Source organism: Elgaria multicarinata, chromosome 13 (assembly GCF_023053635.1).
Source record: "Elgaria multicarinata webbii isolate HBS135686 ecotype San Diego chromosome 13, rElgMul1.1.pri, whole genome shotgun sequence".
In the NCBI taxonomy this organism is placed as follows: Eukaryota; Metazoa; Chordata; class Lepidosauria; order Squamata; family Anguidae; genus Elgaria; species Elgaria multicarinata.
The window spans coordinates 22872902-22885605 of record NC_086183.1 but is presented as its reverse complement, the minus strand read 5'-3'; the positions used below and the strand labels follow the sequence as shown (position 1 = coordinate 22885605).

The window sequence follows — 12704 nt, the reverse complement described above, 5'->3', positions numbered from 1 at the left end:
GCAAACCCTAATCCTCCTCTCCCAGAGCAACAACTGGATTCTCTCAGCTGCATTTACCCTGAAACAAACATCAGGAGATCGAGTCATGACCTCCCACCATCTTGCCTGGTCCCTCCAAAAATCCCATTCCTTCTCATTCTGTTAAGGTGGTCAAAAGACCCCCACCAAAAGACCCCCTGAGTGCAGGGCAACCTTGATCAACCTGCCAACTGCAGTCTGATGACTCTTTATTAATGAACAGAAGGAAAGGAGGAGTGGTATGGTGGCAGACCCTTGAGTGCTTGGTGCACACTTCCCCCCACCCCATGCCTACAAATGGTGGAAATACTAAGGTGGTCAAAAGACTCCCACCAAAAGATCCCCTTTCTGGGGAAAAAGTGTACACCAAGCACTCAGGGCTCTGCCACCAGACCCCTCCCTTCCCCCTGTTCATTAATAGAGTCATCAGAATGCAGTTGGCCAGTTGCTCAAGGTTGCTCTGCACTTTCTACCCCTGCAGAGCAGGCCTCCAATCTGCCTGGTCAAATGTAGCAACTTCCTCTACCACAGCTGCCAGGGCCTTGGACCCCGGATCCAAGCCTCCATTCTTCCAGACACCTTGGTGCGCTTTCTCCTTGTTATCACAAAAACCACCCTAATGGTCAGCAAAGTCAGCTTCTCCCGTCCTTGCATGGGGGGCCTATCTGGTACAGTAAGTTACATAAACAGGGCATAGTTGTCACAATGTTATGTATTGTTAGCTCTTAGAAATAGTTTCATTTATGGAAAATGTATAACTCTGCAATCTACAAGGGATGGGAGCAGGGATGAGCCATGAGCTCATCGGGAGGGGCAAGGAATGTTATAAAAGATGTTGGTTGTGGATGATGGGGAGAGAAGCTCGTCTTCGATCTGTCGAGGGTGAGTTTCCTCCTACACGTGTAGTTCAATAAAGAAATGGTCACTGCATCTGGACTTGTCTGGTTTTCCTGTTCCCTCCCTTCTGGTTGGGGTGTTTACCCTAATAATTTACTTGATCCTGTTTCTGACATCCCATACATTCTTTGGAAAGCATACGTTTTGATGCCTCAGCCTGAAAAAATACCTTGAAATCTAGGTATAAGAGATTCAGGAAACCATCAACTACCTCTTTCTACATAAGGCTGATTACCTCCAGCTCATTAGCCATGTGGTGTTATTGCCCTTTCCTTTTGCCCAGGGCATCCATTAAAAACACACAAAATAAACCCACAGAACTGCCCAGTTTGATATTTGTACTCTGAGATTGCCAGGGCTTGGCAACAATGGAGGTGGTTGAGGAAGGCCGAAGGACAATGTCTCCCTGCCAAGCTATTCCACCACAGGTTGGGCTGACAAATGAGCCTATTCATTCCTCTTAAAGTGTCCAGGATTTATTCTCAGTTGCACCTCCTGGGAGATCCTGTATAAAACCCCCCTGAGCTGTGGGACGAGATCAAGTGGGTAATAGGGGAACTGCAACACAAGTGTTCTGGTCGACTCCTCGTTGGATACTGATGGGTGGCTGGTAAGAGTTTTACTTTGAATGAAATGGGTGGGTGGAGGATTCTCTTATTTTCTTGCATATATATAATATTTATTTTCTCCGGTTTTATCTGTCTTTCAGTCAAGAGCAAGTGTAATGCTATGGCTAGTGCTTTATCTTAGACCTGGAAGATTCAGGTTCAAATCCCCTTCCACCATGATATTCATTCGGTGACCACTGAATCATAGAATCATAGAATAGTAGAGTTGGAAGGGGGCCTATAAGACCAACAAGTCCAACCCCCTGCTCAATGCAGGTATCCACCTTAAAGCATATATGACAGATGGCTGTCCAGCTGCCTCTTGAATGCCTCTCATGTGGGACATGACCCTAACCCTAACACTAAATTACATCCAAACCTGATTTGGGACTCACCATGGTTCAGAAGCCCACACATGGATGAAGCAAGGAACCATATGGACAAACCATAGTCTTCTTTCAATTATTCTTTTATCAGCACACCTATCTCAAGGTTCAATAGCCTTTGGAGGTGAAGCAACAGCCATTCCAAACCACTGTTATGTATCATGGTTTGCAAACCAACTCCAAAGCATAGATTCTGATTCTGGTCTGCTGATCAATCACAAACCATGGTTTGTCAATCCAGACATCACGCCCAGCCATAGTTAATCTTCCCTGTAGAAGCCCAGTTGCATGCAATGGGACTTACTGCCAGCTAAGTGCCTATAGAAATGTAGCCTTAACTAATTATTTTCTTTTCAGTGATTTCAGTTGATTGACTGATTTTATTTTATTCTTTTAAAATATTTCTTAGCTGCCTTTCAGAGCAAAAACCTTCCTAAGATGATGTAAAACAATAAAACAATATGATATTAAATGTGATAAAAGCATAATAAGTACAGCAAGTCCATTTCGAGAAGCCTCCACTTTTCCCCCTGGTCCTTTATTTAAAATTGAACATTTTAATTTGTTTTTTTAATCTTCTTTCTTTTTACTGTTTATACATGTTGAGTGGTAATAGAGATATTGCACATAAATAAATAAAATTCCAAAACAAAACCAGCAATAAAACAGAAACACAAACTCCAACAATAGCAATCCTAGGAGAAGGCCAGAGTAAAATAATATATTTTCAAAGCCTTCTTAAAAGACTGCAGTATAGAAAATGGCAGACACGCCCCCTCCTCCCCATGGCAATTTGTTCCAGAGATCTGGGGTCATTGTGTTTTGCTTTTATTGTTGCAATATTCTGGTTGTAATTGTTGTTTTTTGTTTGCTAGCTGCTTTGAAATCCAGCTATTCACAGCTGGGGTACAAATACCTTACATAATTAAATAAATAATAGCTGGATGGAGCTGGTTATTTTCTTGTACAAATCTTATCAGGTTATAATTTATTGCAGATGATATAATCATAAGTCCCACTCGTAGTGAAATAACAACAATTTATTCATGGACAGAAAAAGAAAATGTGTTTCCTGCTTTTCAGCACCATTGTCTTTTGCCCATAGGGAAGTGTAATTGGTGGATTAATTAGCTCATCAACTAAAATGCATGTGATTAATTGAGTATGGTTTCTTTAACTGTGTGACCACCAAGATATATAGAACGTTGTGTAGCCCAATCCTAGGCATGTTTACTCAGAAGTAAGCCCCATTGTGTTCAATAGAGCTAACTCCCAAATAAGCGTGCATAGAATTGTCACCTAAACTAATGCATTCAAAGCGATTTGTTGAACATCAAACCAGAAAAAAATGTAGTAATTCTTAGGTTTCCAACACAGTTTCTGATATAAGAAATGAGAGAGAGGTTCAGAATAATGAGACGACATCTCCCTCTGTTCACAGAGTTCCTAGCACTGGGTGAGTATGTCTCAAAGCTTTTTTTATTTTCTTGAGCTGGTGGTGGGGGATGAAGGAAGCCTGCCCAAAGGACATACTAGCTCCACCCCTAATCTACACACCCATGTCCAAGGCATCAACCTAGTGTCATCTTTTTTTGATTTTCAAGAGTTGTCACATAAGGTGACCATATGAAAAGGAGGACAGGGCTCCTGTATCTTTAACAGATGCATAGAAAAGGGAATTTCAGCAGGTGTCATTTGTATATATGGAGAACCTGTTAAAATTCCCTCTTCATCACAACAGTTAAAGTGCAGGAGCTATACTAGAGTGACCAGATTTAAAACAAAACAGGGCACCTGCAGCTTTAACGGTTGTGGTGAAAAGGAAATTTCACCAGGTTCCCCATATATACAAATGACACCTGCTGAAATTCCCTTTTCAATACAACTGTTAAAGATACAGGAGCCCTGTCCTCCTTTTCATATGGTCACCCTAGAATTGTCAAGCCTGTGACATTAATAGCCTCTGCCTCATGATATCATCACCTTGTGTGGTTACTTAGCTCACCTCTTGAGTCTCAAATCTCTTCATATTGGCCATGCTGCCTGGAGGCTGATGGGAGCTGGAATCCAACCCCCCCCACCAACATTGGGGAGGGGGCATTGTTCCTTGTCCCTAGGTCAGATGAACAAGCCAAGGAAGTCTGTGGCATCTGACATTCATTGCTCCCGAACGCAGAGGTCTTATTCCTAAATGTCATGGCTGATAGCCTATTAAGTCATCCTTGCCCAAATTGGAGCCCTCCAAATGTGTTGGACTACAACCACCATCATTCCCAATCAATACGGCTATGCTGGCATGGGAGATGGGAGTTGTAGTCTAACACATTTGCAGGTGTCCGTGTTGGGCAAGGTTGTATTCAGATTACCTTTCATTTAGAGACGCAAGCATGAGCTACAAAAGTGATCCACATATTCCTAAGTTAGTCACCTAGGGTGCACTGATGAACTAAAGATAAAACAACAACAACAAGCTATCCCTCTTCCTGACCTAGTGGTCTGCAGGTGATGCTTACTCATGGCAGGCAACTAGTGAAATGGTTCTTGGCAAACCCCAAGTCAGCTCCATGTTTGAGGAGGGGGCTTGACCTGAAATGGTCTCCTCCTGTGTCAATGCCTCCTCTCCCAAGTGGGCTTATATGATTATGGCAGCCAATGGTGGCAGCTTGCCAATCAGCACCAGACAGCCCTTGGTGGGGTTGTGGACACCACCCTTTAAATTCCCCATAATGCCCCAGAGGGATGCTATGTCAGGGGTATTATGGGAAATTAAAATGGTACCAGGATAAAAAAAAATGTTTAAGGGGAGCCAAGGGAAGGTGCCAGCCATCAGCCTTGCAAAAAACATCAGGCCCGAGCATGCCGAGGTCTTGCTAATTGTTTCTACTCACTTCTGTCTAACTTTAGCCTTGCAGGTGTCATCCTTGGAAGAAGTAGCTGATAGAGGTAGGTTGAAGGTAAATACAGTAAAGCCCATAGAAAGACATTTCAGCACTGGGCGATCTTTGGATCAAACTGTATGGGACCTGGGAGGTCTATGGTTGGAAAACGATGAGTTTTTATTTTGCAAAATGCAACCTTGAGATGGGGGGGGGGGAGGAATTTGTATTGGGATTGTAGTGTGTGTGTGTGAGAGAGAAAGGGTTCTAACTCTCCCCATTATTTTTAAAGGTATTTTTCAACAACGCATGTATTTTCCTATGCATTTTGTCCAAAAAAACATATTTTTGTATGGATTTTCTCCTAAAATGTGCATTTTAAGCTAAAATCCATATTTTATAACACTTTTGGCAGTGGTGTCCACAGTGCTGGGAAATCCGTTTCAACTCTGGCTCAGCTGTGTTTCCCAGCATGCCTGAATTGGCTTGCATTTGTGGGCTGAGCTGTGGGGTTTTCCTGAAATCCAGGAACTTTTCCTGCATTTTTTGTTCAAACAGAGATTTGCGCAAATTGCAGCCAAAATTCATGCAATTTACACAGACTGGAGCTGCAATTTGCACAGATCTCTCTTTGCACAAATGTTTAAACAGGGGAAATCCACAAACTTCCCAAACTTGAATGAAATAAAGTTGGGTCATTTTGTGGGAAATGGACCAAAGTCTTGGAGGGCAAACCAAGGGAAACCCAGTGAGCTCTACCCCTAAATATATTTCTCTGGCATCCCTGCATTTCAGTGCAGTTTTTGAGCCAACAAAAATGTTTTGAGCCAACATTGCAAAAATCAGAGAAGTTTGAAACTGTGTTCTGATCTACATAATAGTCCAAGAAGTTCAAATTAGGTTGGTTCACTTTGGGCGCAATCCTATGCATGTTTGGACAGAAAAAAGTCCTACAGTTCACATCATTCCACAGCCATGGTGGCTGATGGGAGAATTCTGGGAGTTGGAGGACTTCTTCCTGTCTGAAGACCATAGGGTTGCATCCTTAAAAATACCAATCAAATGAAATATTTGAGCATCCATTCTGCTGTATGTATAGACCAGACCAGGCAATGGCATCTTTATTTCCATCTGAGGATTCTGGCATGAAGAGCTCATTCCTCAAGCTGAACATGCACTAAAAATATGTGTAGGAGTGTGTGTTTGCTGTGTCTAGATCCTCCCCAGTCTCCTGGGTTTGAATGCGCATGATGGCATCCACAGGGATTTGGAGAACCAAGTGTTGCAATTGAAGGAGATCTGTTCTCATGGGTGAGGGAGAAAAGAGATACATTCTTTCTCTAATTGATGTTTTTGTAATATATTGTAATGGGGAAACTATTTTGCAGTGTCAATTGAAGAGATGCCAATTCCTATGCTTTTGTATAATTAATAGCTAATGGATGCTAATGGTTAGAAGATGCTTGCTCAATGAGCTTTGGTGGCTGGTGGCTATGAGCTACAAATCCCAACTCACATGCATGGATGGGGGCTGAAATGAAGAAGCCTGAGTTTTGAAACTGCCTGAGGTCTTTAAACTTATACTGTTTATTTGGGGCTGGAAGTAATGCTTCTTTAAGATCTAGCACAGTCTGTCTGACTGCTGGCCTGTTTCCAATGCTCAACTTCTATATCATTGCATAAACATATATCTCAGAATTGCTTTAAGTCTCCAACAACCTTGCCTCAGAGAAGAAATGTCCCTGCTTGTAGTGAGTTTGACACCAGAAGAAATGGTGAGGAGTTAGGTCTAGTGTTGAACTTAAACAGTTGTCCTATATGCTGCTTATTAAATATATAAGGGCCTGTTTAAAGGGAAATTCTCTTGTTTCTTAGAGTAGACCCTAGTTCAGACATTAATTCACATGCTAAAGATTGCTGGCTGGCTGACACTGAGAAGGGTGTAATCCGTATGTCGACAATGAAGATGCCTAATTTTCTCTGTTTGCTTTACTGGGTTTCTTCTGCCCCCGTGTTGGAATGTTGGGTTTTGTTAGTCATAGGTCAGGGAACTCATTACCTGCCTGCAATGCACATGCTGTCAGAAAAGGGTGTAAAAGATTGAGCTGAGGTCAAACCAATTTGGCTTTGCTTCAGGGGGAACGTGCACATCAACCTGAAGAATGTGGGGTTCTAGGAACAATCTCTATTTGCTGTTGAGTTGGGGGCCCAGCAAATGCCAGCTCTTTGGGAGTTGCCAGCCTCATGAGCTGAAGAGATGTATGAGCTTTCTTTGTATTTTTATTTGGCATCCATTTTCTCTCAATAAACTGTCACTCCTTTCACAAGTGGTCTAGTTTCATCTTGGTAATCCAAAGAATCTACTTTGTCTGGGTCCTGAACAGATCTGGCCTCCAGGGTAACACACTGACCTCTTTGATAACTGAAAGAAGGAACTTGTACGAGGAAGTAAAATGGTGGCATTGCCACAAATTGATATATTGTGGGTATCAGATGTACAACTCCTTGGTGTGATATCCAATTAAATGTTAAAATGAAGCAGCCATTTTCTTTCTGGATGCTGTGAAACTGCGAAGTACATTCACAATCTTCCTACCTACTATTTTCTCTGTCTCTGTGTCCATTCAGACTCACTGCTCTACCCGTACGGACCCAAGTATCAAGACAGAAGAACCCCAAAGGCAGATGATGGGGCATCTCCTCAGATCCCAATCTCTGAGCACTTCTTGTTTTATGCCAAGAGATATCAGTCCCTTTATGTAAGTACTGGTGAATGAATATGGCTTTGCACAGGTTGGAATATCCCTTCAGTTGATATGGTGAAGTCTTCAACCAAACTAACTGAACGGTCAGAGTTGGACATATAATGCCCATACCATCTGAGTGAAGCTGTACCAACTGGCAACATCCCTAAGCATTTCCCCTGCTATTGTGTACCCCATAGCCTTATCCCGAATGGTGAGACATTCAGGACAGAGAAAAGGAAGCATTTTTTCTAGATAACACAGAGCCAAATCATGGAACTGGTTACCACAAAGTGTAGTGATAGCCACCAACTTGGGCCAGGATATAGCCCTATGAAAGTGGTATGAAAGTGGTATATAAGAGGCAGGAGCCACACCAAGCAAGATATTGCACTATGAAAGCGGTATGAAAGCTGTATATGGCATGTGTTAATGGGCCCCATCAGTTGTCAGAGCACTTCAATACTGCAGTAATGTGGCTCCTGCCTCTTATATACTGCTTTCATAGTGCTATATCCTGCTTGGTGTAGGTCTGGTCTAGGACAGCTTTAAAAGGGGATTAGACAAATTCATGGAGGAGAAGGCTATCAATGGCTTCTAGTCATGATGGGCATATATTACTCCAATATCAGAGGTGGTATAGGCCTCTGAATACCAGTTGCTGGGGAGCATGACCAAGAAAGTGTTTTATTGTGTTCATGTCCTGATGACAAAGGTGAAAGAAGAAAGTGCAAAAGCCGGGTTGCAGTTAAACCTCAAAAAAACCAAGATTATGGCAACTAGCTTGATTGATAACTGGCAAATAGAGGGAGAAAACGTGGAGGCAGTGACTTTGTATTTCTGGGCGCAAAGATTACTGCAGATGCTGACTGCAGCCAGGAAATCAGAAGACGTTTACTTCTTGGGAGGAGAGCAATGACAAATCTTGATAAAATAGTTAAGAGCAGAGACACCACACTGACAACAAAGGTCCGCATAGTTAAAGCAATGGTATTCCCCTTAGTAACCTATGGCTGCGAGAGCTGGACCATAAGGAAAGCTGAGTGAAGGAAGATAGATGCTTTTGAACTGTGGTGTTGGAGGGAAATTCTGAGGGTGCCGTGGACTGCAAGAAGATCAAACCAGTCCATACTCCAGGAAATAAAGCCAGACTGCTCACTTGAGGGAATGGTATTAAAGGCAAAACTGAAGTACTTTGGCCACATAATGAGAAGACAGGATACCCTGGAGAAGAGGCTGATGCTAGGGAAAGTGGAAGGCAAAAGGAAGAGGGGCCGACCAAGGGCAAGATGGATGATATTCTGGAGGTGACAGACTTGACCTTGGGGAAGCTGGGGGTGGCGACAGCCGACAGAAAGCTCTGGCGTGGGCTGGTCCATGAAGTCACGAAGAGTCGGAAATGACTGAACGAATAAACAACAACAACCTGCTTGTGAGATTTCTGCTGTGGGCATCTGTTTGGCCACTGTCAGGAACAAGCTGCCAGACTAGATAGGCCTTCGGTCTGGTCCAGTAGGCTCTTCTTGTTCAATGTTCATTTCATTTATTACATTCCTATAGAGTCCAATAGCTGAACCTCTCTGGGCAGTTTTCTCAGATTTATTTCTGATGAGCCAGTGTCATCCATTATGTTCCTCAGACAGCAAAAGTTAATTGGGAATGATCCCATTAAAAACATGTTCTAGAATCAAGGCAGGGGGCTGATTGTGAGGGGATCGGAGTTGATCCTTCTGTTAGGTACAGCTCTGTCGGCACACCTCTAGGGACAGAGTTTTGACACTTGGGAAAGTGGAGGCTGGTGGCTTCAATTTCAGTGAGGTGGTGAATCTGCTACGAGCTTCAGTGAGAACTCTAAACGGCTTGGGACCTTTATTTATTTATTTATTTATTTATTTATTTATTACATTTATATACCGCCCCATAGCCGAAGCTCTCTGGGCAGTTTACAAAAGTTAAAAACAGTAAACATTAAAAGTATACAAAATTTAAAACATACTTGAGGGAGCGCCTCTCCTTATATATGCCTTCCCGAGACTTGAGATCTGTTGGAGGAGCCCTTCTCTGCATGCCACCAGTACAACATATGCGCTATGGTGGGACATGGGAGAGGGCTTTCTCTGTGGTGGCACCCCAACTGTGGAATGCCCTCCCCTTGGAGGCCCGACTGGCACCAACGCTGACTTTATTCCGGTGCCAAGTAAAAACAAGGCTTCTTAACAAAGCCTTTAATGTTTAAATTCACCGAGTTTGCACATTGTTTTAACCGTTTTAACTGTTTTTACTGCTTTTAAATTATATACTGGTTTTAACTTGATTCATGGTTTAATTTGTTTTTAGCTGTGTATATTTATTGTTTTATATTGTATGATTTTATCTGTACACCGCCCTGAGATCCTATTGATATAGGGCAGGATTCAATTTTTTTAAATAAATAAAAATAAATATTTAGGGCCTCATCTACACCAAGCAGGATATGGCACTATGAAAGCGGTATATAAAAGGCAGGAGCCACACTACTGCTTTATAGGGGCATTGAAGTGCACTGACAACTGTTGGGGCCCATTGACACATGCCATATACCATTTTCACACCACTATATCCTGCTTGGTGTGGCTCCTGCCTTTTATATACCGCTTTCATAGTGCAATATGCTGCTTGGTGTAGATGAGGCCCAAGGTGTGAAGCAAATTTATTCATCGATTTACTGCCCTTCTTTGCAAAGAGCTCAGAATAACTAACAACCTGTATAAAAACTCAGGTTTTTGATGGCCTTGGGCCAGACACTCTCCGTTGGCCCCCTCCTTGGGTAAGTGGCCTTCTTGCTGCCAGTGGTATCCTCTGCTTTTGCTCCCCACCCTTCCTCATCATCTCTGTCTCTTGCTCGCTTGATAAGCATCCAGCCAGTGAACAAGAAGGTAGAGGCCTCTGCAGCTCCTTCTCACCATCACTGTTATCTGAGCCAGAGTGAAAGGCAGGTGAAGAAGCAGGCTGCAATGGTGAAGAGGAGGAGTGAAGCCAGGCAGCTTGTCAGTGGGCCCATGCTGGGGTGAGGGCCCTCAGTACGTGCCCATTCATGCTGGCCTTTGATGCTAGCCCTGTAAAACTACAGAACACATGGATACCATTAAAATCATTTACGTTAAAAGTGACAAATGCATCATGCAATGCAATGAAAACCATATTGTCATCCCCACAGGTTAACAATAATGGCGTGGTATCATTTGGCAAACCCGTCAGCCAATTTACCCCTGATCCCTTTCCCCTGATTGATGGCCGGGCTTTTGTAGCCCCGTTTTGGGCTGATGTCGATAACCGCATCACAGGTGAGGTGTACTATAGGCAGAGCCAAGATGGTCGTCTGCTACAGAGAGTCACGGATGACATCAACACGTACTTTCCGAATGAAAGGTTCACTGCAACCTGGGCCTTCGTGGCCACCTGGGACCATGTGGCTTTCTATGGATCCTTGTCCTCTAAGGTAGGATTATTGGGTTGTTTCTCAATGATGGACTTCCCCGCATGCCATGGAAACAGCTGCAGATGTAAAAATGATGGCTATTCCCAATAAAAGCAGCCTGAATGCAATTAACAGTGCATGTTTTTGTTATGTAAATAGAAGCCATTAGGGAATCTTGAGAAGCTTCTGGGCCAGGGGTACTGAAGTTCTTTCAGTTCAAGGGGTGAATTCCATTCTGGATAAACTCTTGAGGTCACCTTCCAGTGGTGGGTAGAACCCAAACCAAAAGGGGCTGGTCCAAAGTACCAAAAAATACTGGTTTATTGTAGTTTAAAGCTCTTATTTGTAGTTTGAAGCTCTTGTAATTTAAACCTTGGGAGAGGCATTTCAATCTTTTAGAATGGGGGGGGGGGGGGAAAGCCAGGGAAAAGTGGTAGCTGGTGGATCTGATGTCAGTGGGGTGATGAATCTGCTCCGGGTTTCAGTCAGAACTCTAAAGGAGCTATCCAAAGTGCTTCATGAGTTAGGGCACAGTCTGTGCATATTTAGACAGAATTGGCACACAATCCTATGCATACTTAGACAGAAAAAAATCCTCCACCTCCCAGTATCCCCCAGCCAGCCATGCTTAATGCCACAACTCCTTTTTGCCCCACAGATGATGATGATGATGATGATGATGATGATGACGATTTCTTACATTTATATACCGCCCCCTAGCTGAAACTGTCTGGGCAGTTGATAAAGATGAAAAGACTGAACATTAAAAATCAATATACAAAATTTAAAACCATAAGACCAGTTAACATTTAAAACATTTTTTTAAACTCTCACCAGGCCAAAGACAATTCTGGAGTCAGTTAAAGGCCAACTTATGTTCAACAACAACAACAGTTTATTGCGGTCAATAGACCATTCCAGCAGATAAAAATTTTACATAAAGAGCAAACTGAACATACCATTAACTATTAACTATTAAAAGTCAGGCGATCATAGAAGATCTAAAAGAAATGGCCAGGTTCAAAAACTTGGCCACTTGCTCAGTGGTTGATTTGTCTATATTACAAAGTAAAAGAGACGTTAAGAATTCAGATGGGTGACCAGGATAAAATTGTAAAATAGGGTTTAGAAGATCATTTCTAGCCCCTAGATAAAATCTGCAAAACAGTAAAACATGAGATACAGTTTCCACTTCATTATTGTTGCAGGGGCAGCATCTGTTGAGCACTGGAATTTTATTAAATCTGCCCTCCAAAAGTTTGGAGGGAAGAACATTAAGTCTGGCTAATGAGAATGCTCTCCTGTATTTAGGAATAGACAACCAGCATAGATAAGGCATCCCATCTTTACAAAAGGAGGCTGGTAGTCCTAGGGACAGGGGGGAGCATGGGCCCCGTGCAGCACTCTGAAGGACTTGCATATCTATATCAAGCAGTCTCTGTTTCACTACTGATTTGGCACTAGCTAAATCCCTTGATAGTAGCTTTTGGGGGGATAGGCCTACTGACTTGATTTTACTAGTCATGGCCTTTGCCCAAGGGGATTCAAAATGGTCTAACAGAATCTTAGATACTAGAGAATTAGATGGAGGTGCCATGTTACTTATGTTGTTAAATGCCTGGGAGAAAAGAAAAGTCTTGACCTGACATTGAAAAGATAACAGTGTTGGTGCCATCGGGGAGATTGTTCCATAATTGGGGGGCCACCACAGAGAACGC

General features: G+C 42.9%; 2 protein-coding genes across 2 annotated transcripts in view; one reads left to right on the top strand and one right to left on the bottom strand.

Moving 5' to 3' along the window:
• The window catches only part of LOC134407723 (leucine-rich glioma-inactivated protein 1-like), a 183778-nt gene that overhangs the window by 41608 nt on the left and 129466 nt on the right, over positions 1-12704 (bottom strand). The window lies entirely within an intron of this gene.
• The window catches only part of LOC134408356 (IgGFc-binding protein-like), a 65139-nt gene that overhangs the window by 7434 nt on the left and 45001 nt on the right, over positions 1-12704 (top strand). The window contains exons 2-3 of the mRNA XM_063140610.1: positions 7414-7544; positions 10726-11007. Coding sequence (XP_062996680.1) covers positions 7414-7544; positions 10726-11007 — 413 coding nt within the window. The remainder of the gene's footprint in view (positions 1-7413; positions 7545-10725; positions 11008-12704) is intronic.